Consider the following 25,052-nt stretch of genomic DNA (forward strand, 5'->3'; position numbering starts at 1 on the left):
GGAGAGGGTCAGTGATAACGGGGGGGGGGGGGGGGGGGGGGTAGTCATTTTTACATGTAAACAAAACTTAATTGTTTTCATGGAACTGTTTAGAAATAATCGCATGATCGTTTGTGTGAACAGTGGACTTTAGCGCTAAATGCAGCGGAGTAATTATATCATAAACAATCATCAGCACACTGCCTAACTTAGTGAAGAAGTGTGAAAAACTATGATTCAGAAAGTTTTTCATCCAGGTTTTACCCTTTCAGGGGCAGGTTGGACAATGAAAATGTCTCAGAAACACCAACCGCTAAAGAAATGAAGGAATTTCAGAGAAAACAAGAAGAACATCCCGAATCTATCTGCTATGTGTCGTGCATCTACCAAGCATGTTCCAAGGGACTGTGAGGTTAATATTAAATGCTCTGAAAGTGATCGTGACAGATATCAAGCTGTTCTCCATCTAGCCCCAGCTCCATGCCTCTCTTCCATCACACAATGGAACAAAGGAGCAATACGGCCATGACCAAGATATTACATCAAAATGTACTGAAGTGTGCGGAACGTGCACAGAGAAGGATTATTCATACAAGAAAACACATCCAATCTAGGCTCAGTTCTCCCATGTACCTTCTAACCAAATGTAGATAAAATTTCACATCTTAATTTTAAGAAAATCCTTTATTGTTCCACTCCACCATGAATCTGTATAACTGATGATGCAACACACCAAAGTTGCACGATGCATACTTTCTCCAATCACATGTAACATGTAACACCTTCACAGTCATTATGGATGTTTTGTTGGCTTCCCTCACTGGTCTCCATTCTTGCATGATCACTCTTTCACGATTGCCTACGCCAAAAAGATTTACCCGACAGTATAATTCTGCAGGGAATTTTTTAATGATTAACTGTGGAACATTGGCCTAGTGGTTAGCACTGTTGCCTCACAGCGAGAAGGTGGTCTGAGCTGGTCCTTTCTGTGTGGAATTTGGGTGCCTTCCCTACTGGTGATCCAGCTTCCTCCCACTTCCAAAGACATGTAGGTTAGGTTACGTGGAAACTTCAAATTGAATGGGCTTGTTGTCTATATACGACCATGCAGGAGAGTAACAGTGGTAGCCAGTAAGCCAGTAGCAAGCAGTATTTCTGGTATTTATATTTGTGTATTTATATTTATATTAGCAAATTTTTTTTTTACTTTCACTTTTGATACTCTGTGTGCTTCTTATCCTGTGTGCTGCTAGACAATGCTGCTGGAACCTCAATTTCCCTGATGGAGTCTTCCCAAGTGATTAATAAAGTTCTATCTAATCTAATCCAATAGACTGGCGGCCTGATCAGAGTGTACACCACCTCTCACTCAGCGACTGCAGAGACAGGCTCCAGCTCCCCCATGACCCTTAACTGGAATAAGTATGGGTAGAAAAATGAAAAGATGATGATGTAAATGAAGTCCAAGGCAGTTTCAGTGAGTTGAAAATGTTTGTGCATCCATCCCCCAAATTCTCTAAAGAAAACTGGCTGTAAAACTGCAAATTCTATCTAAAATAATCCTCAAATTTAGTTTGTGTAAGTACTTGTGTCTGAAATGGAGACACTATGTACACAAATAACTGCAGTTCCTAAATGGTTCATGTGTTATGTTCGTTAAACCCCCTTGAATCAAAATTCAAGGTCCACACTACAAGCGCATCTTGATAGTTTCATTTCAGCACAATTGTGTTAATATTTAGAGGAAGAATTCCAAAAACTGTGTCACAGTCAAACTACTTCTTGATCTGACTCGAGCAATAGGCAAGACGGGAATAAACGTTTTCCAGAGGAGACTTATTTGGATGCTGACACACAGCAACTTGTAGCTTGAGAAAGAGTTGAGTTAATGTCTGTTGATGCTGTGGCACAAGAGCAGTGCCGTGAGTGTGCAGATAATAATGTTACCTCATGTTTTAGGCGTCCTCCAGTGGTATCTGGATTGAGCTCCAATAATTTGTCTGAACCACGACGACTTGACTTTAAATCACATACACAGGCACAACACATAAAGAACATATTCAGAGTCACATGCTACAAGATGGATATTTTCCTCTTGTTGATTTTAACATTATGTTCTTTTGTACCTCATTTTCTGAGATTATATCATCATCATCACCATCATCATCATTATCTATAGATTTAGGTGGAGACACCTTGTCCTTTTCCCGGCTGCCTACAATGCTAGACGCTCCAGTACTCAGAGTATACTGAAAGAGGAAAGGAAGTACAGTAGATACGGCAAGTGCTGAAATGGTCTGTCTTTTATTCACGCTAAATCAATATGCTGTAACTTATGGTTCACCTCTGCCATGATCATACTTCTAAGAAAAGCTATATTACTGTGGACATTAGAGTAGTATTACACATATAGTCAGCAAGCCTATAATCAAATTCAAGACTGACCTGTCATTTATGACTGATACAAACCAGATAACTCACCCAAAACAGCTGCTCACAATGAAAACATCTTTTAGATAAAGTGAAATCTGCATTTCCTCTTATAGGAGAAACACTAGTATAAAATTGGAACACTTGAATTTTACCCCAAGAGACTCCTTGAGAGGCTGTAACCCCAATGAGCTACCATGCAACCCCAGGACAGCAGAAGCAGGTCCAAGAAGTGGGCTGAGTCCAGAAGCAGCAGAACCTCTAAGGGGAGGCAGTTTGCCCACTGATAATGGTAAAGGATTCAATGCTGAACTTGGTGCCTAAACAAAACAACACACAGTCAGTTAAATCTGCACACAAGGTAACACAACTTTGAATATTCCACATAATTTGGAATCCATGCTGCAGATACTGAAACAATGTTTAAATAAATAAAATGGTAAATGGACTGCATTTAAATAGCACTTTTTGATCTGCATCAGACGCTCAAAGCGCTTTACACATCAATGCCTCATTTTCACTGCCAGGGAACCCAATCCAGCTTTGTCAACAAATTTAACAGTACAAGATTTACAAATGATTTATGGCAGGGATTTTGTATTGGATTGCATTATATTACATAGACATACCCAATAAATAAATGGGCTGTATCTAAATTATGAAGTCACCCATATTCTGCATGCAGTAAAATAGATGACAGATGTTAAGCATAAAGAATGTTTCATCTCTTCAACAAAAAAAGAAAAAGAAGACGTAAAAAAGCAACGTTAAAGATTAAATGATGTAGGGAAAGAATAAAAAGAACTCACCCCAGGAACTTTGAGTGGCTTGTTTTTCACCTTCTCTTTCTTCTTCTTATTATTCTTTTTGTCTTTATCATTCTTGAGGCCTGGGCCTTCTGCTGTAGCCCGCAACTTGGCATGCTTATGCTCCTGCTCCACCAGACGGCGATAGTGCAAGTCACAGGGATGATCCCAAGTGGACTCGCCTGTGGCAAAGTTGAAATAGTAGATATCGCCACTCGATGTCACATCTCGGCTGTCAGAGAATAAAACCACAACAAAAATTATTGTAGCACCCCGAAGAAGACCCAATGAAGGAAAGGGGGCTGATGGCAGATATCAGTGTTGTTTCAACAGTACATTCAATCTCCTGGAATTGTGGACTCTTACTAACCCCAACTCAGAAGAGACTCCAAATGGTAATACTACACATTGAGAATTGTAGTTTCAACCAGGCTACAGTTTTCATTAGGCCTGTCACAATAATCAAGTCAATTCAGTTTATTAATACGGTACCAAATCACATAATCACCTCAAGGTGCTTCACAAGAGTAAGGTCTAACTTTAGCCACCCGCTGAGAAAGCACACTGGCAACATTATGTTAGAAATAATTCCCATAAATTGTGTTATCAAAACTTTAGCAGACAGTCTACTTTGTGTATGCCTGATCCTGCCAAATTTCCAAAGTTAAGCAGAGTATTTGGATGAAGGTCCTCTTTGGAAAACCAGGGGCTGAGTGTGTTTCTCCAAGTAAAATTGAAGTTATGCCAGGAAGGGCATCCGGTGTAAAACCTGTACCAAATCCCCATGTGGTTCTGTGCTAGGTCCGCTGTGGCAACCCTGAACAAATGGGAGCAGCCAAAAGGCAAACAACATGTAATTGCAACTTTAGATTTTCTTATGCAAACCATGACTGCAGGAAGGTGTCAGTGTCCACAGGGGCAGGTAAGCAAGGAGTTGGTCCTGACAGTTTCGACTGTATTGTCCGGTTTGCGCTAACTACGTTGAACAGTTGTATTATGTTGAGCCTCCTGCTGATAAGCTGGACATCTGCAGTACCAGAGTTGTTATGGCTGATTCTGCAGTCAAGTGCAAACCACCAAATGTTAGTGAGAACACAAATGTATTGAAACAACTGAGAAAGATCCAGAGATACATGGTACTGGAGTTTAACTTCTCCAGGCAAATGAAAATGTAGTTCTTCTGTCATGGCAAGAAATTGTTACAATCTAGCAGATTTGTGCCTGCCAGACTGGTGTCACAGACTGGAGGAAAGGACTTGACATCTCACTCTGGAAAGGAAAGGATGATCATGTGCAGGATTCTAGCTAGGACCATTTTAGTGCCGGGTAAATTATGTCATCGCAATCATAGCTTTGGATGCCGAGGCCCCTGGATCCATGGCCCCCCAAAGCTATATGGTTTTATACCATTAAAACATTCTTGGCAAGCCTTATTTTAATGAATTGTCGGTGGTTTTAGACACACTGAAAGCAAGAATAATAAACAAAAAATTTGATTTATGTTGTAATATATGTAAGATCAAAGTTATTTTTTGTATGTTTCTGTCAAAGTCTACGTTAATAAATTAAATAACACTGAACATGTTAAAAACACAATATTTAATGGACACAGCATTTAGTCTCTTCTTCAAAAATGACACACAGTAGTCTAGTAAAGTAGGCTGTTTTTCTGTCATCCTGACAGTTTTATTTATTTTTAACCAGAGCAGAAAGACAAAATCAGCCAGGTAACGTCAATTTACCCAGACTGACTTCAGATATGAGTAAATTAAGTACTTTTTATAAAATCTTTTGGTGGTTTCATGTTGAGTTTTGTAAATGAGGAAATGACCGTCCTGAAAGCGCTTCATGTATTCAGAGCAGGTGTGCAATCTAGTGTTCAAGAGATGAAAATTTAGCTGCTGACCATAAATTTATTTAATTCTTTCACCAAAACATCAAATCTAGGCTTGCATCTTAGATGTATCTTCTGGCAAATTGTACCAGTAGTTGTGAGATCTGGACAATAAATGTTTTCAAAATTACATTATATCTGTTTTTTGTTGTTGTTGTTGTCATTTTTATTTATTTATTTTGATCAATTTACCTCTGCTAAGGGACCCATTCAGAAACACATAATTTTTACACTTAGGTTTATATCGCAATATATACGGTTACCGTGAAGGGATTCACTTTATGCCGTGATATGAATTTTAGGTCATGTCGTGCAGCCCTAGTGAGATCTTGTTTCAACATATACAGACTATAGCTGAACTATTTTAGAACTGATGAAGCCTTTTGGATGAATAGCAAATATGGCTGGAAATCCTGTAAGATATCCACTTTGTGTACATTTGGAGAACTCTCTGCTCTGAATGACACCGATCCTGTGTCAACATACACACAGACCCCACACACATTGTGTTCTTTGGGACTCTGATCTACAACTTGTTGTTTTGTATTAAAGGACGTCATCACACTATTGACTATAATGAGCAATACGTCTTCGTTGCAACTTTCCTATTATAAGTAAATGCATGTTCTGTCAATCTTGTCAGTCTGTGGCTAAAGTTGTGTCTTGACAGAATGGCTATCTGATGGAATGAGGTTACTTAAGATTTCTTCCTGTAAAATAAACTTTAAAAAAATTTGAGATTATTTCCCGCCCTCACACTGTTGCCAATATGCTTGGTCACGAGATGGGTAAAGCCGAGACCTTACTTGTGTGTAGCACTTTCAATGACTTGTGTTATCATTTGGTGCAAGGTAAAATGAATCTGGGCACAGAAAAAAAAAAAAAAAGATATAGGGAGAGAAAAGAGACACACAGAAAGACAGAGACAGAGAGATAGAGATTGAGATGGATAGTGAAAGAAAGAGATGGGTGTTGATTAGTTTCTTCCATGATCTCACATTTGATTGTGATTGTCAGGAAGATCTGAACACTTCAAATTTGTGTTCCTGCTGACTCACTGATAAACACAAACACTACCTTTTGGTCAACATTCTACAGTGGATAAAATGCTTAGACACTCCAGAATCTTGAAATGTCTCCATTGGTTTCATATTTAAAATACATGCCTCTGGGCAATGGCAAACATTGTGCAACCATCGTATTTGTGTTAAAGTTCACGCATATGAACTGAGCTGTGAAGTAACCTTGTGGTAAAGCAGCTGCATGTTTGAAAGTCAAAATGCAGTCACTTTAATGGCAATAAATATAATGCAATGCTAAGATACCATTTGACCTCTTAAAATAGGTCAAGGTTAGCCATCTTTGAACTTGACCAAAATCTGTGTCCCAAAAAATGTTCCCTGTGAATTTGAAGACCCTGGCAGTAATAGGACTGGACTTATGCTGAGTACAGACAGACTGACAGACGGACGGATGCAAGGCCTTTGCAATACCCGATGGTCATATTTTGGCCAAGGAAAAATGATCAGTTATTTATCTCCAGTTAGAATATTTGTGTTTTAGTTGTTTGTTTCCATCTGTCAGAGGCATGTGTCCCAAACTTTCACTTCCTCCACCATCTCCATGGTGATGTCAAAAGAAACAACCCTGCTCCTTCACCTTCAGATGTCAAAAACAGACGTTCACTGTTAACTGTTTCCACAAAGATAAAACCACATATAAATGAAACATGTGGCAAAGACTTACTGAATCTTTATCAGCTTTTGTCTTTGGTGCATCATTCAAAATTGACCAATATTCTTTTATAAGACCAATACTCTTTCAAATTCATCATAAAACAAAGACATCCAGAATAAAACTGCAAAGACAGGATCAAACTCTCTCTCCCTCCATGTTTACAATTTTAAGTGTTGTTCATTAATATAGCATAGCATAAAAGTATAAAAATAACGTTATCTCTGCTGATGTTTTGTTTTCAGTGCATCTTTGCTTCTGCTTACCAGGGCTTCCATTCGGGGGGCAGAGGGGCCACTATACCCTCCCTTGCCAGCCACAACAGCTCCGGCTCAGTGTCGGGATCAATGCCAATCTCTCTTGCATATTCATGTAACTCTGTTGATCAGAATTAATAAAAAAAATAAAAACATAAGAGATAAAGATATATCCACCATAGTGGATAAATAAAAAAAACTACAGAGAAACACCGGAACACAACAATAATGTTCAAAGATTACATTTAAATGTCATGAATATATGCTATGTGGCAGCAGTTCTCCCCTTCCTTGATGAGGCGGGGCTCCTTAGAAAAGAAGGGCACCATCCCAAATTCACTCATTCATCTTCAACCGCTTACTCCAATTAAGGGTCACGGGGGGCCAGAGCCTATCCCAGCAGTCATAGGGCATGAGATGGGGTACACCCTGGACAGAACGCCAGTCTGTTGCAGGGACTCATATTGACAAACACATTCACACCCGCACGCACACCTACAGACAATTTAAACTTTCTGAACCACCTAACCTGCATGTTTTTGGATGTGGGAGGAAGCTGGAGCACTCGGAGGGAACCCACACAAACATGGGGAGAACACACAAACGCCACACAGAAGGTCCACAGGGGGAATCAAACCCATAACCCTTCTGCTCCGAGACAACAGTGCTAACCACTAATCCACCATGCTGCACACCATCCCGAACTAAACTAATCCATGCAATCTTGCTGGTTTGTTTGTACCGATTGAGGCTTAGAGCAGAAATGACATCAGGACTGCTGTCCCCTATAGACGCTGTGAGGTCACCTGACTCACTCGCTCAGCTCTCATGTAGGCCAACTGCAGTCAGAATACAAAACACAAGCAGAAGTCTTCCTCTCTCTAAATACACTGAACACTGAGATAGCGTGACTCAGGAATGAGTACCAGATCTATACAATCTTCCTGGGTAATTTAAATGATGTCTTTTCTGCTGCAAAGTACACAGTATCAAGAAAACAGGTTTAACTCAACTTATCACCACGTGTGCCAAACAGCTCATTGCCAAATGAACCTATTTCAAATGCAGTGGACCAAAACAAAACCAAGTGTGGATGCATGAATGCACACCACATTAATTAACAGCTGAGATTAAAAGAACAGCAACAGGTTCTGAATCAATGGATACCCTGAACCAGGGATCACAACCCTGAGTGAGGAATCAGGATTTGTGATTGTCCTGGATCAAGATTTTATATCCAGTCTTAAATGACTTCTTGGGATTGGCAATAAAAAAAGTATCTGAATGGAGTGAAAGTGTTGAATTAGTAGTCATTTACATATTTTTGTAGTGACATTCATGTCTCAGGGTCCTCAGCCTTTGACACCAAGGGATGCCTGGGAAGAGTTTGTGGAGTTATGACATTGCTGGACAGAGTTGTTTGACAATGCTGATATGTTTGCAGGAGAATAAACTCCCAGGTTTTCAGGGTCCTGGTGTCCTGGTGAGTCTTGTATGCTAACCACTGACCTAAGGACAGTGTCTACATGATTTGATACTCGGGCTGTCCCAACTGCCATTTCTGGGTTCAGACTTTTCGCAGGTACCAGGCAATGAATAGTCAAAGCTTCATCATAATCCTCTCCATAATCAGCAGGTCTCCCATGTAAAAAAAAAAAAAAAAAATCCCCATACATTTTGTCTGAAAATATCACAGGTCAACCACCAAAGCAATGGTCAGACAAAGTATAAATAATTAGCACATTGCCGTGGGTATCCACGGGCTCCAGATTGGATAGTGTTTATAAAATAGGTAGCTGATATTTTTCAAGACGTTTTCCAAGGGTGGGTAATAGTTATGCAGTTTCTATAATGAGTTGGAATGGCCTGTGAGTCCAGAATGTTTTTAGAACCTTAGACCTCAACAGTTTTTAGAACAAGAACTCAACCCTTTTATTTCGTGTTAATTACATAATTCTTTAATGTTAATTTACCTTCTTAATGTATTTATAAATTGTTTAGGTTTTTGTTATCATATATGCACTATTATTATTATTATTATTACTTTATTATGTATATGTTGCAGACATGATGAGCGAAGCTCTTCAGCATCTCACCATGTCATTTAGGTCCTTCATACTTCTTTTTTGAGTAAATGTTTCAGTGGAAACATGAGCATGGCTAAAACCTTTCAGCTTTTGGGGGGCCCCGCTCCCCCAAGACCCCCGCCTTTTAATATATAACATATATATTTTCTCCTTTCAGCTTCTTGGGGCCCCCCACCTTTTAAAGGCATTTTCTTTTTTGCCTACATATGGCCAAATTATCATATTGCAATATTGTCATATCAATATGGACATACAAGATGAATAGGATTTCACACAAAGTGCAGCAACAGTGAAAATTAAATATTGTTAAACAAACAGTAATAATACCACACTCATTTTGCACTCATCATAAGCTTAGGATACAGTGTCCTCCAAAGTACTGGAACACTTGCTATTTCACACTATTGTGTTAGAAAGATTAAAAAAGAAAATAAGATACCAAATCAAACCTTCACTGTGCGTTGTGATAGAATCACTACTATGACCACTCCAAGATGGCGGCCGCATTTCTTGCGCCTCAGCAACCAATGCAGCATCTACTCCTCTTTATTATGTCGATGTTTGTCTACCATCGGTTTGTGGGTTTTTACAACACTGTTGTCTGGTTTGTGGCTTTTTCTCCACTGGGGCTAAATTTTTGTGCCCTTTTCCGGTTTGTGCCTCCGTCGACCATAGAGCAAGCTTCGCGCTGCGCAGTGGCGCTTCGCTCGTATAATTACTTCTATTCTGTCATTTAATTTTTAAATGGACAGCAATGGAAATCAGTGTTTTCAGTTTCTTGTATCATCCATGTAGTTTTAATATATTTACAATCAAATTATGTATTTACACTGAACTTACCAAATAAAAAAATCATGCACTTATGCACTCTTTCAATATATGGATGATTTACCGCCCCCTGCTGGATTGGCGTGTGAGTCTTGAATGCAAATATCAACATCCATTGTTCAGTGTTGTTAGCTAATATCCATAGTTTCTCTAAAAATATTAGTCCTATCAACATTACATTTTGGCGGCGTTCATCCTTGACCCAAAACACATAAGTACACTAAACAAAGTATAAGCTCTTGCCAGTTTTTCCGTGGTCAAAATTGCACAAACGCACGCTTTTATTTTTACGCACCCACAAACAGAGATGGTGGTGGAAGACATCAAACACACTACACTGCCCAGCCATGGCAATGGCAAAATAACACAACTAAATTGATTAAACCATTTGAACTACAAAAAGACAATAAATCAATAATCATAACAACACTGTTAAACTAACATGAACCACAATCAAAAAAATTTTAAACCCCAAAACCTCAAACCCCATGGTGCATCGCAGCACAACGTCCATTGTTCACTGTTGTTAGCTAACATCCCTAATTTTTCCCAAAATATTAGGCCTATCAACTTTTCCTTATTCTTTTTGTATCATTCATCCTTGATCCAAAATGCACAAGAACACCAAACAGCAAATGCCAACTCTTCCCATTTTCTCCGTGATCAAAACCACACGCGCACGCACACGCACACACACACACACACAGGCCACTTGGCTATTATACAACCCCGATGCCAATGAAGTTGGGACGTTGTGTAAAATGTGAATAAAAACAGAATACAATGATATGCAAATCCTCTTCAACCTATATCCAATTGAATACACCACAAAGACAAGATATTTAATGTTCAAACTGATAAATTTTATTGTTTTTGTGCAAATATTTGCTCATTTTGAAATGGATGCCTGCAACACGTTTCAAAAAAGCTGGGCTAAATCCGCTCTTTATAACAGGAATTAAGTATTATAAATTGTGGTGTTTTATTAATTTTTCCCTCCACTGCTGTGTGCGCGACTTTCCATATGCTCACCCCTGTGTTTGTGCATGCGAACACGAGTGTGCACAAAACCGTTGCCAAGGTATCGTGCACACCTGTCTGACCACCCATCCCTCAAGACAGCAGGTGGAATGTTTCGCGTTTTCCCATTTTATTTTTCGTTTGCGTTTGCTTCTGGTTTCTGCGTCTTTCATGTTATGTGTGAAGGGGGCCTTACCCACAATCAGATGATCTAATGATATCAGCTGCACAAGGTGGGCATATCGCACAGCCTAGCTTACAGGGGTGTGGCTCATAAACCCAGCAAGAGCTCAGATATGGACTTTCTTTATTCATGGCACAGAAACCATTACGTCTTTTAAGCCTACATTTATAACAGCAAATTTTCAGCACGCACAGAATTATTTAAAATTATGACACTTTGGGGATGTTTAGCATGAACTTTCACATCAAGTAAACAGATTTTGCACAACAATATGACCCAGGTTGTATATCTGGGTGAGAACATTGGTGTGTGCTACGAAGCCCAACCTGACCCCTGTAAACTAAAGCAACCATTCCTACAAAGCAATGAGGCATTTAAGTGACATGTTGGTTTTTATCTTGAGACCAAGATGCTTTCAGAGTCAACCACAAAACAACTCGTTAAAATACCCCAGTGGCTCTCAAAAAACATTTAGTACCTTGTTCACTGGGCAAGTAGTTCTCATCATAGTCCTCTTCAAGGATCAGCTGGTCTCCCATGTAAACATCTTCAGTCATTGTCACTGCAAAACACAAACAGAAAATAAGGTACACATATAACACAGAAGCAGCCACAGCTTTTAATATCCGATCCATCCATTCTGTATACCCTCTTACTCCAATTGAGGGTCACAGGGGTGGGCTGGAGCCAATCAGCTTTTTAAAAGTAATACTTTATTTCTAGCTGTACATTCCAAAGTGTGTCACATCAATAAATTTGACTCAAAGCACCGCAAGTTAAACTTTACTAATAAAATAGACTAACACTCAAAACAGCAAAACTCGCCTAAACCGTCATCATATGAAGCAGATATTCGCAATCACCGGACAAAAGCAAAAGTCCCAATGCTTTTGTATGGTTTTCCATGTAATAAACACCATATATACTGGATTTTGTATAACAGATTTTCGCTCACATCGGACAAAATGTCCCGTCCGATAGCAATGCATTTTCATAAAAAACCCCCTCGCACATACCGGACAGAGCAGTCTGGACGTGTCCAGTAACAGAGGTATGAAATGAAGTTCAGTACCGACACTCGCCGATTAAAGGAAAGTGGGCACCGTTATTTCCTTGATTAAAAGACCGGCCGTTTATTTTTTCAAACAATACTCAGCCATAAGACCTAAATGAGACGGCGTAATTCAAGGTTGGCGATTATTAACAAAATGCTGCTTGTTGCCTGCACTGTAATATGGTGTGTATCCCTGGGTGTGACAAACCAAACCTCTTTAGATCAGAGCCCTCTGCAGAGCTGCAAATCTGCACACCTGCTAAATGATGGACACCACAAAAAAGGCTGTAATTTTTCACTTTTCTACTTCACTCCTTCCTCTCCCGTCATATTTTAAAGGTTTTTGCAGTGCACACGCCGATTACGTTTCGATCATGGATCAAACACATTTGGCAGAAAGGTTTGTGAATATGATTAACTTCACAACACAAAGTCAGAAAAAACACACGCAAATGACCCACAATTCATTGGGGAAAATTGTACGTACCTTACCATTGGTTTCGAGGTTGATGATTGCATATAGAAGTGGAGCTCGTTGAGGGACAAATTAATCCAGAAAAGGCCACTGTTTCCGTGATAAATTGCATTAGGACGCAATGGAGATGTTTAAAAGGGTCACACGCACGTCAACATCATTGCATGGCCACAGAGCTGGAGAAGCATAAATTAGGCTTTAGGATTTTAAGGTACCACTCCACAGCCAACTTAGAAAAAAAGAGTGACATGACCAAATGTAATCTTTTTAATGCACATAATGTCCCCCGCTTATTTAAGGCAGGCGTTTATTTTTCAGATGAAGATTTGAACCCGCCATTAAATGAGGCAGGTTCCGATTCAGGATTCCCTGTAGATCATTTAGTGCCTCGTGGCTGTAACTAATCTGTTGCACACATGTAATGGATTTTGTCTGTTTTATACATAACAGATTTTGATTATAATGGACAAAATTCACTAGTCCACCTGAATCCAGTATATGCGACTTTTACTGTATATAGCAACTAATTTTTGTTTTGTTTTGTTTTTTGTCGGGGTTGCCATAGCAAATCTGATATGTATCTGCATCAGACACGTTTTACACTAAACACCCTTATTGACACAACTCCACATTACATGGAGAATAGACGGATGGTCTTGAACTAGGAACCTTCTTTTGGAAGCAACTGCACAAGCCACTTGGCCAACACACTGCCCAGCAAATCCTCAGTACTGCATATACATACTCTAAATTTAAAATGTTTATATAAACCTAGTTCAAATGTAGATTAATTTATAAATGCCACTAATGAGGTATGTTTTAAAATTAGATTTAAATGTTTCAACAGGACTCCAACCAAATTTATACTCAACAAAAACAAATGCAACACTTTTGTTTTCATTATTGCTTTTAAATGCAGTGACGCAAAAGATCTAAGATTTCGTCTATGCACAAAAAAGGCTTAGTTCTTTCAAATTTCTTAAAATCTGTAGGAGTGAGTGCTTCACCTTTGCCAAGATAATCCATCCACCTGGTAGGTATGGGAAATCAAGATGGTGATGAAACATCACGCTTATTGCACCAGAAGGCACTGGGCACCGTACCAGTGGCTTCCAGTGGATTGTTTGCTGCTGTGACGCTCTTACGAATTTTACACGGTTGTATACGTTTCTTTTACTTCTGTTTAGCACTCTTCTGGTTGTTAAGTGTATCTACTCTGAATCTTATTTAACTACAGCCCTGTTGTGAATCGCTAGCGGTTAGCTTTCCCTAGTGGTTACCTTTCGCTAGCTAGGTTGACTGTTACTTTTATAGCTGTTTTTTACGTGTTTAATACTTATTTTATTTTTTCAGTGTAACTGCTGTGAATTTTAGGTCATTACTTTACTCCTGTGTAAATCTTAGGAATGGATAGCATTTTCGCTAGCGGTTAGCTTTCATTAGCTATTTCGACCCCCCCATTTCTTTAATACTTCTGTTTGATTTTTAGTGTAACTGTTGTGAATTTTAGCTTAGCACTTTACTCTTGAGTTAATCTTAGGAGTGGTTTACTCGTAGGAGGGTTTTTTTTTACTGTTCCTACGAGTCTAATACTTCTATTTTTTCAGTGTAACTGCTGTGAATTTTAACTAATTTATTTACTTCTGTGTGAATCCTGTGCGAGCCTTAGGAGTGGTTAGCTTATTCATTATTGTTTAGCTTGTGCTTTTTTGGCTATACTCTTGAATTTCCTAGTGCATAAAGTACACTACTTTACACCCTCTGTAAATCCTGCATGATGTTGGAAGATAGGGTGGCTCTTTTAGAGAGCGTTGTCCGTAAGTTAGAACAGCTTCTTAGGTCAGTGGAGTTAGATGTTATGGGCACTCCAGATGAAGTTATTGCTGGGCTAGCTAGCATGCCCATTAGCATCAGCCTAGAAATGCCGGCTGTGGAGGACAGCTTTTGGATTGTGGCGAGGCAGAGGAAGCCCCGTAGGGCTTGGTGCCCGGTTGTGGTACCCCGATCACACTCGCCACTGCGAACTGTGAATCGGTTCTCCTCCTTGGATTTGCCTGATGTGAATTCTCTGAGCCCACGAGTGACTTCCACTCCTGTCTCCAGGCCAAAACGCCGGACTTTAGCGATAGGGGATTCTATCACCCACAAAGTCAGGTTGCAGATGCCGGCTGACGTTAAATGTATTCCTGGGGCCAGAGCTCCAGATACTGCATCCCATCTTAGGGTGCTGACACTGCAGAAGGGAAGACAGACTAATGAACATGACATGACATGGTTTATGTATTGTGTTGTAACAGAGCAGGCTGACATTGTTATATAGGTGGGTGGTGTAATTTTGTAAACAGCAAGGCTTTAGCTTTATTGATAACTGGCCTTCATTCTGGGGCCGCCGTGACTTGCTGATGCCGGACGGCCTCCACCCTACTGGGGAAGGCGCCGCCATCTTGTCTGCGAACATAGATAGAGCTCTACAGGGAGGGTAACATTAGGAATTTACAGCAGGCCAGGGAGTAGGTGATTAGAGACCCTGCAAGGCTTATGACAAATATGGATGTGGAATCCATTAGCTTAGTGGGGAAATTAGTACAGAAAATCCACTATGGTGGCAGTGCAGTTTTATCAGCCAGGGAGGGAAATTCAACAAGTTGAGACTGTGGCCTGCTTCCGTAAATGTGTCCATAAAAATCATAGAGGGATATGCTTTCCAAACTTAATAACCATTAGTACATTGGATGATGTTGAAATTGAGGATGGCCCAAAGTTGTTCCAGCAATATCAAAGATTTCGTGTCTGCTACCTATAACTCACATGGAATGTCTCAAACCTAAACCTACTTCTAGGCATCTTATATATGCTACTCTGGAACCACCCCTAAACCCAGACAGACCAACTGTCAACACCACTGAGGTCCTTAGTCTGGTTCTCATTAATCTAAGATCACTATCCTCAAAATCATTGTTGATTAATGATCTAAATATTGATCATCACTTAGATATGATTGGGTTATGTGAAACCTGGCTTAAGCCTACAGCTGTCCTCCTCTTAAATGAGGCCTGCCCACCAGCATATACATTTAGTCACATCCCTCATGATGCGAAGCAAGGGTGTTGCGCTTATATGTAAAACTAAGTTTAGCTTATTAGCTGTTGGAGGTCAAAAATATAACTCGTTTGAGCATCTGATTCTCCGCTCTGCTCAGGATAGTATGCATTGCCAAAGTCTACTTTGTCACTGTATATAGGCCTCCTGGCCCATATTCTGAATTCTTAGATGAATTTGGTGCATTCATCTCTAACTGGTCTCTAATTGGTGATTTTAATGTTCGTATAAAAGTAAGTAAGTTTACAGTTTCGCTGCCGTGTTTAGTGGAATGACAACCTTATACGAGGTCTGTTAGAAAAGTATCGTACCTTTTTATTTTTTTCAAAAACTATATGGATTTGATTCATATGTTTTTATGTCAGCCAAGCTTGAACCTTCGTGCGCATGCGTGAGTTTTTCCACTCCTGTCGGTTGCGTCATTCGCCTGTGGGCAGGCTTTGAGTGAGCACTGCTCCACCCCTCTCATCGTTTCATTGCGAGGAAATGGCGGCATGATTTGAGCTTTTTTTCCATCAGAATTTTTTCAGAAACTGTTAGAGACAGGCAGCTGGAAACCATTTGAAAAATTTATCTGGCTTTCGGTGAAAATTTTACGGGCTTCACAGAGAATAAGGAGTGTTACTACAGCTTTAAGGACGGCCCACAATGGCGCACGGCGCACCGCACTCCGAGCCGCCATCGAGAGGCAGAAACCACCACATCATTTCTAAACGGATCGCTGTGTGGAGCCGGGACCGTCGTGTGCAATTTCTCTGGTTTTCACAAGAGCTGGACATCAGCCATTTTCTGGCAGATTTCACTTTTAACAAGAGATTTTGTCATGGAAAGCCACGCGGAGGCTTCGCGCTTCACGACCGATTCGCTGATGAAGCGAGACAAAGGAACACCTCCGTTTCGGAGTGTTAGAGGACAAGTTGGGACATGCCTATCTCGGCTTTCAGTGCTTACGAGTCGAGTGAGTATAAGAGAAATTGTGGAGAGCTGGGCTTGTCCCAACTTCACTGGGTGAGATCTGGAAGACCGGTGTAAGTCAACAAACTGCTGCCGAGATTTACTAGCCTCAACAGCACGCTCCAAAGTTTGTTGGGCCGCAGGTCCAAATACCTGGCCTGGAAGAACCGGCAGCGAACGGAGTGTGCCTCTGCAGGATTCGGACAGGGGGGACTGCGCAGGCCACACCTGACGTCTAGTGATGGTAAGGGTTGACATCAGTCTGCCAAGCTCTCTGGAGGGCAAGGGCTAAATGGGACAGTGAGTTGCCTAGGCGACCGATGCGAGCAGCTATGTCATAGTTTTTGGTGAGGAGGTCATCAGTGACCCTACACTGAGGTCATGGGCAGCGGGCATCCGACCGAGCAGCATCAGCTGGAGCCGCAACCAGGTTCGCAATAAAGCTGTCAACGGCGGGCATACGGTTCAGACCATACTGCGCCGAATCACACATAGAGCTAAGGGCTCTGCAGTCTTGCGATAGATGGGGCAATGATTTGGGGTCCGCCCAGCATCGGTGGAGCTCCTTGATATATGGTTGTGAAACTGGAACGTTGAACTCAGGCTTCTGAGTGACTTTGACAAAGGCACTTGAGGCAGTGGTTTCCGCATGGAGATTGTCGATCCCAAGCCTGGATAAAGCCAACTGAACAGCTTGCTTTACAAAGGATAGCCCAGGTCCGGTTTGCGGCAGGGACTCTGCCTCAGAGGTGTGAGAGCCCACTAATGAATGGCTTGGAGAAAGACCCCTCTCATCCTCATCCTCCACACAGTTTATATCACTTCTCATGTACAAGGAATCAGTCGCAGCAATAGACACGACATCTTCCTCCTGCTGAGTAACTACATTGGTCTGATCAGCCTCATTAGGGACAACAGGAACTGTCACTGCATCCCTAGGCTGTAGATTCAGAAGCAAGGACTTAGTCTGATCAAACTCAGAAGTCAACGTTTCGACCTTTTCAGCCAAAGCATGGTCATGAGTAGCCTTCTTAGCAGAAGGGGCTCCTGCATGTAGGCGTTTACGGCGCTTTGGTTCCTTCCTGGGGCTGGAGGCCAAAGTCGCACTAGAGATTCCACTTTCCAATGCCGCAAGTCTAGCAGATCTCTCTAGCAGTGGCATGCTGGCACAATTAAGGCAGGCATCGCCAGTCAGGGCTTCCCTCAGGTGTCCGATCCCAAGACACGAGGGGCAAAACATATGTCCATCATCTGGGCTCAAGGGAGCCAAACAGGTAGTACAGCCATGCAACAAAGGCCCTGTCAACATTGCGGACTGCGTGCAGATGACTAATGCAAGCCCTGACTGTTACAGATGGAAAGACAAAGCATGAATCACACGCAGTGTAAATAGTAACACGAAGCATGGAGCGTGACGCACTCACAGCCGTCGACTTGACACGAGGCACGGAGCGTGACGCACTCACAGCCGTCGACTTGACACGAGGCACGGAGCGTGACGCACTCACAGCCGTCGACTTGACACGAGGCACGGAGCGTGACGCACTCACAGCCGTCGACTTGACACGAGGCACGGAGCGTGACGCACTCACAGCCGTCGACTTGACACGAGGCACGGAGCGTGACGCACTCACAGCCGTCGACTTGACACGAGGCACGGAGCGTGACGCACTCACAGCCGTCAACTTGACACGAGGCACGGAGCGTGATGCACTCACAGCCGTCGACTTGACACGAGGCACGGAGCGTGATGCACTCACAGCCGTCGACTTGACACGAGGCACGGAGCGTGATGCACTCACAGCCGTCGACTTGACACGAGGCACGGAGCGTGATGCACTCACTGCCGCAGACTCGACGCGAGGCACGGAGCGTGAAGCACTCCAGCTGCAGACTCGACACGAGGCATGGAGCGTGAAGCACTCCAGCTGCAGACTCGACACGAGGCATGGTGCGTGAAGCACTTCAGCCGCAGACTTGGCACGAGGCACTGAGCGTGAAACACTCACAGCCAAAGTAATTACACGATGCACACAGCCGAAAAACTCACAGCCCAAGTGCTAAGTCACGTAGAGCAACGACGACAACAATAGCTGCTAGCGGAGCTGTTAAACTTAGCAAAATGGCGGCAGCACAGACGAAGTACTTCAAGGAGTGGAAAACACTCACGGCAAGCCCAACACAGTACACTATACTGGTTCTTATACACACACTACCACGTAGTTAACGGGGTTAGTGACACAACTAAACAAATAGCCAGCTTTCATCGAAACAACACAGCAGGGGGGAAAATCGAGGCTCCGCTGACAGCAGACAGCAACAGATTCACCTGCAGCAGCTGTAGCAGACGGGACACCGGTCCCTTATCAGCCCAGCTACACCAGGCGCTGCAACTTAACAACTTGATGAACAACCTCAGGCACACAACCATGATCTGATGGAGCCAAGTGTGCAAAGTGCCGGTGTCAAAACCATGACCTGATGTAACCAAGTAAGCAAAGTGCCGGTGTCACAGACACTTCATCAGACACGGCAAGGAATTCAAGTATTTTCAGACATTGTTTTCCAAGGAGGCTTTATGTGGATATACCTTTTAGCTTGACTGTGATGTTGAAACAAACAGGGAAGACTTGATATTTACTCGGTGTCTGAATGGTTCAATATTTTAAAGTCTATTCACATGAAGATGCAGCTTTCAGTCAATCAATGCACAGCATTAATGGACGCACTTCAACTAAGAGTAAATTACAAGAAACGTGTGACAACAATCGCGGGACATACGAGTCATATGCTGGCATACATTGAAAATTTTCAACATGCCCAAAATTTTTCAAGGTGCTCAGCCTATTAGGACATATATAAGCATGCTTCAACGTGCTCTTAACATATATATATATATATATATACATATATATATATATATATATATATATATACATATACATATACACACACACACACACGAGGGCTGTCCATAAAGTATAGGTCCTTTTTATTTTTTTCAAAAACTATATGGATTTCATTCATATGTTTTTACATCGGACATGCTTGAACCCTCGTGTGCATGCGTGAGTTTTTCCATGCCTGTCGGTGACGTCATTCGCCTGTGAGCACTCCTTGTGGGAGGAGTCATCCAACCCCTCGTCGGAATTCCTTTGTCTGAGAAGTTGCTGAGAGACTGGCGCTTTGTTTGATCAAAATTTTTTCTAAGCCTGTGAGACACATCGAAGTGGACACGGTTCGAAAAATTAAGCTGGTTTTCGGTGAAGGTTTTAATGGCTGATGAGAGATTTTGAGGTGATACTGTTGCTTTAAGGACTTCCCACGGAGCGAGACGTCGTGCAGCACTCCCAGGCGCCGTCGTCAGCCTGTTTCAAGCTGAAAACCTCCACATTTCAGGCTCTATTGATCCAGGACGTCGTGAGAGAACAGAGAAGTTTCACAAGAAGTCGGTTTCAGCATTTTATCCGGATATTCCACTGTTAAAGATTTTTTTAATGAAAGACATGCGGGCGGATTGCAGCGTCGGTTCGCAGCCGCCGCGACGCTCCGCCACAGGAAAAACACCTCTGTTGGAAGCCTTAAGGACAAGTTGGAACATGTCCAGCTGTTAAACAATTTCTCATATACTCACTCCACTGAAAGCCATCAAAAGCCGCCTGGATTTTACAAATGGTTATCAACACGGAGGTGTTTTTCCTGTGCCGCCGCACCGCGCCAGCTGCGTCCTGACGCGCAGACCCGTCCGCACGTCTTTCATTAAAAAAATCTCCTTTAACAGTGGAATATCCGGATAAAATGCTGAAACCGACTTCTTCTGAAACTTCTCTGTTCTCTCACGACGTCCTGGATCAATAGAGCCTGAAATGTGGAGGTTTTCAGCTTGAAACAGGCTGACGACGGCGCCTGGGAGTGCTGCACGACATCTCGCTCCGTAGGAAGTCCTTAAAGCAACAGTATCACCTCAAAATCTCTCATCAGCCGTTAACATTTTCACCGAAAACCAGCTTAATTTTTCGAACCGTGTCCACTTCGATGTGTCTCACAGGTTTAGAAAAAATTTTGATCAAACAAAGCACCAGTCTCTCAGCAACTTCTCAGACAAAGGAATTCCGACGAGGGGCTGGACGACTCCTCCCACAAGGAGTGCTCACAGGCGAATGACATCACCGACAGGCGTGGAAAAACTCACGCAAGCGCACGAGGGTTCAAGCATGTCTGACGTAAAAACATATGAATGAAATCCATATAGTTTTGAAAAAAAAATAAAAAGGACCTATACTTTATGGACAGCCATCGTATATATATATATATATATATATATATAAAAACTTACCCATAACTTACTAGACGTACACCCACGTATGGTCGGCATACACTGGTTACATCGTCAAAGGGTGACATGGTCTTTAATCAATTTGTGATTCATTACGACTTTCGGTTTGCATACAGACGACCAACATTTCCAGCAGTTATGTGCGTTGTGGTCACAGCAATACATTCTCATTCAGACAATGCAGGTTCAAATCCTGATGTAACATTTATTTGTTGTTTTGCAGCGTTTACTTTAAACTCTAATGCATACTTCTCTGACAGAATGTTCATTACAAATGCATGTTTGTTTTGACATTTGTGGTTTGGTATGTTAAAGCATAAATCATGTAAATAGCAATAATAAGAACAGCCTGGGCATAACGGCTGGTAACAATAACCACTGTGTTTTAATTTGGAGATTTAAAACACGGACTCACTCACTCATCTACATTTTCGCTGGCCTACACTGTTGCCAGCAAAGGGAGAACACAAGACATTAACTGGATCAAATGCTACATTAGATCGACTAAAAGCAGCAGCGATGTGAAAACTAACGAATCGTTTAACACTTTAGTGAGTTTAGCGCGTGAAGGCAGCATTATTACTGTGGAATAATGTGTTCTAAAGGTCGACTGCAAAGGCTCAACATCAAATACATACGAAGTTGCTTAGCAACCACTTTTTCTAAATTAAATCAAAACACACTAAGATATCAATATGAGAGCTTGATCAACTAATAGCACTGAATAATAAATTGTATACAACTAAAAAACGATTCCAACTAATTGAGAAAAAAGAAATGCAAAACTACTTGCAAACCTGGAATGTAACCTCGAAGCGTAAAAATTATAGTCACAATGGAATTAAGGACATAAATAAGGGGAAAAGGTCAGTTTACAAGGCTAACATCTTCGAATCAGTTTGCTATCCGCTGCTGAAGTCTTCTTCTTCTTCTTTTCTGAGGTTTATCGGCAGTCAGCATCCAAACTGTTGCAATGCTGCCATCCTTTGGACTAGTCCATTAGTGCGTTATGCCCTTTAAAAGTCGAGTATCTGTTAGGAATTAAAAAACAAAAAAAGCAAAAATAAATAAATAAATAAATTTTATGTATTTATTTATTATTGATTAATTATTATCAATCAATCAATCAATTTTTTATATAGCGCCAAATCACAACAAACAGTTGCCCCAAGGCGCTTTATATTTTAAGGCAAGGCCATACAATAATTATGTAAAACCCCAACGGTCAAAACGACCCCCTGTGAGCAAGCACTTGGCTACAGTGGGAAGGAAAAACTCCCTTTTAACAGGAAGAAACCTCCAGCAGAACCAGGCTCAGGGAGGGGCAGTCTTCTGCTGGGACTGGTTGGGGCTGAGGGAGAGAACCAGGAAAAAGACATGCTGTGGAGGGGAGCAGAGATCGATCACTAATGATTAAATGCAGAGTGGTGCATACAGAGCAAAAAGAGAAAGAAACAGTGCATCATGGGAACCCCCAGCAGTCTACGTCTATAGCAGCATAACTAAGGGATGGTTCAGGGTCACCTGATCCAGCCCTAACTATAAGCTTTAGCAAAAAGGAAAGTTTTAAGCCTAATCTTAAAAGTAGAGAGGGTGTCTGTCTCCCTGATCTGAATTGGGAGCTGGTTCCACAGGAGATTATAAAATTTAAAAAATATATTGATTGTCCCAGAGTGTCTGAGAAAGATAAATAATGCCATAACTGTGTCCAAGTGTCTTGCCTTGGGTCCAGACTCTTGTTTTTTGCTTCTTTTTTTTGCCATCTCTGCATTACTTCAAATTTTATTTTAGATCTGGTTTTCCCTTTTCCGGTTGAAATCCTCTCGATGATCTCTCATCAGCTTTCTCATTTCCCTACATGCGCTGGAATCCACCACTGTGCAGTGGATGATTCTTTGCATTTCTATGTGGTGTGTTTCTCTGGGCGTGATCCACAATGTGGGTCTCAGTGTTGAGGAACCCAGTAGCTGGAGAAGGATGAGGAGACACCCACATTTTACATGGCTGAAGCAGACAGAGTGGATACTTGTGAGAGGTGGATATGGAGTGGTTGCATGCCTGGGTGGTTGCCATCTAGTACCTAAGGCTGTTCTGTGGTATGGTGGATGAGGCATCACACAGCACTGGTCACATCCACAGCAATGGTCACAAAAAAAAAGACAATGGTCCATAAGTCTTTTAACCCATAGAATGTATTCTGAATAGAAATATACCAAGCACAATTCATTTGGACACATGGTAGCATAAAAGATAGGCCTCATGGTTTAAAAAGAAAAAAAAAAACATCATATCTTTATTCTAAACACTAATATTTCAGCAGCCAAATTTTGCTTGAATTTGTTTTGTTTGGTGTAGTTTTTTTTTTTTTTTTTCTCTTTGTTGATTACCTACTTGGAACCCCCAGAGTGACATTCAGATGGGTGTGGAGTGCTCACCCTTGAACAATTTCTGTAAAACCTAAAAATCCAATATGGCCACCAGCGCAATATGAATATCTGCTAAATATGCTAATCTAGAGGTCACCGACACATCACTTCTGGCGATGTGGCCAATCTGAAGGCAAAGATTTGTACTTCTAGGACTGACTGCTCGGTGAAGGCACTCTCGGGTTGCTGTTCTACTGAAGTCAGCTTTTTGTCTCTAACTTGCTTCTATCAACCAGCTAACAGCTCTCATTACCTGGACCAATGAGATTTATACACCAAGCTGAGCTGAAATAAACCATTGTACATTAAACTGACTTTATTAGTTATGCCTATATTGCTAACTGCATGTAACTGGGCACTGAAAAAAGCAGAGACCCCGCCATCTTGGAAAGAAGCCATTATTTCCCTCATACATAAAGAGGGGAAAGATAAACTCGAGTGCGGATCATACAGACCAATTTCGATACTCAATGTTGATTACCGCATATACACATCGATAATGGCCCGGAAGAATGGAAAAAATGCTGCCCACCCTAATTCACAATGATCAGACAGGTTTTATACACGCACGACTCACACAAAACATAAGACGCACCCTGCACATTATGGACCACATTAAACAACATAAGATAAAGGCCTTAATCCTAACTCTAGATGCAGAAAAAGCCTTTGACTCTGTCAGCTGGCAATACCTCTTTAAGGTCCTAATTAAATTTGGTTTTAATGAAATGATGGTAAACACCATCAAAGCTATTTATAACAATCCTACGGCAAGAATTAAAATAAATGGCTACCTATCCAAACCACTCACCTTAGAGAGAGGAGTGAGGCAGGGATGTGCCTGGTCTCCACTCCTTTTTGCCCTATTCCTAGAACCGCTAGCCCAACACATTAGACAGAATGTTAAAATTAAGGGAATTTATATTAACAAAACTGAACATAAAATAGCATGCTATGCAGATGATGTCCTCCTGTATCTTAAAAACCCTGAGACATCCTTGCCAGAGGCTTTGACTTTCTTAAATAACTTAGGTTCTATGTCAGGGTATAAACTAAATGTCAATAAAACTGAAACTCTAGCATACAACTTCAGTCCATGTGAAAAATTAAAAGAAAAATACCCTCTAAGATGGAAAACAGAATCCTTTAAATACCTGGGAGGAAACCTACCTAACGATTTGACAAAACTTTATGAGAAAAATTATGAACCTCTGCTTTGTAAGATTAAGGAGGATCTTAGGAGGTGGAATCTTATACCCATTCTGAGTCTGAGCGCAATTGAAACAATAAAAATTAATATATTACCAAGGTTCTTTTACCTATTTCAAACGTTACCAATCTTAATTACAAGAAAACAAACTGGAGTGTTGGGAAAGTGTCGGTACACGGACCCACAACAGGGGGCACAAAGGAACGGACAATGGAGTAGGTCAAATAACAACACTTTACTGTTGTGAATGTGCACAACAAATACAACAGATTACAACAA

At 41.4% G+C, this 25,052-nt stretch overlaps 1 protein-coding gene and 1 long non-coding RNA gene across 4 annotated transcripts in view; one reads left to right on the forward strand and one right to left on the reverse strand.

The window, feature by feature from the left end:
- Positions 1-22,076, reverse strand: part of LOC117508230 (centrosomal protein of 164 kDa-like) — a 98,900-nt gene extending 76,824 nt beyond the window's left edge. For all 3 annotated transcript variants that reach the window (XM_034167900.1, XM_034167899.1, XM_034167898.1), the window contains exons 1-7: positions 21,935-22,076; positions 11,698-11,781; positions 7,110-7,221; positions 3,219-3,447; positions 2,565-2,729; positions 2,106-2,228; positions 1,927-1,998 (exon numbers count right to left, since the gene is read on the reverse strand). In XM_034167900.1, the coding sequence (XP_034023791.1) occupies positions 1,927-1,998; positions 2,106-2,228; positions 2,565-2,729; positions 3,219-3,447; positions 7,110-7,221; positions 11,698-11,776 (780 nt within the window). In that variant the 5' untranslated portion in view covers positions 11,777-11,781; positions 21,935-22,076. The remainder of the gene's footprint in view (positions 1-1,926; positions 1,999-2,105; positions 2,229-2,564; positions 2,730-3,218; positions 3,448-7,109; positions 7,222-11,697; positions 11,782-21,934) is intronic.
- On the forward strand, positions 655-7,975 carry LOC117508231. Its single transcript, XR_004560020.1, has 3 exons — positions 655-747; positions 1,108-1,110; positions 7,965-7,975. It is a non-coding gene; the product is annotated as an uncharacterized LOC117508231 (long non-coding RNA).
- Positions 22,077-25,052: the final 2,976 nt, after the last annotated feature.

This window comes from Thalassophryne amazonica, chromosome 4 (assembly GCF_902500255.1).
Source record: "Thalassophryne amazonica chromosome 4, fThaAma1.1, whole genome shotgun sequence".
Lineage (NCBI taxonomy): Eukaryota > Metazoa > Chordata > Actinopteri > Batrachoidiformes > Batrachoididae > Thalassophryne > Thalassophryne amazonica.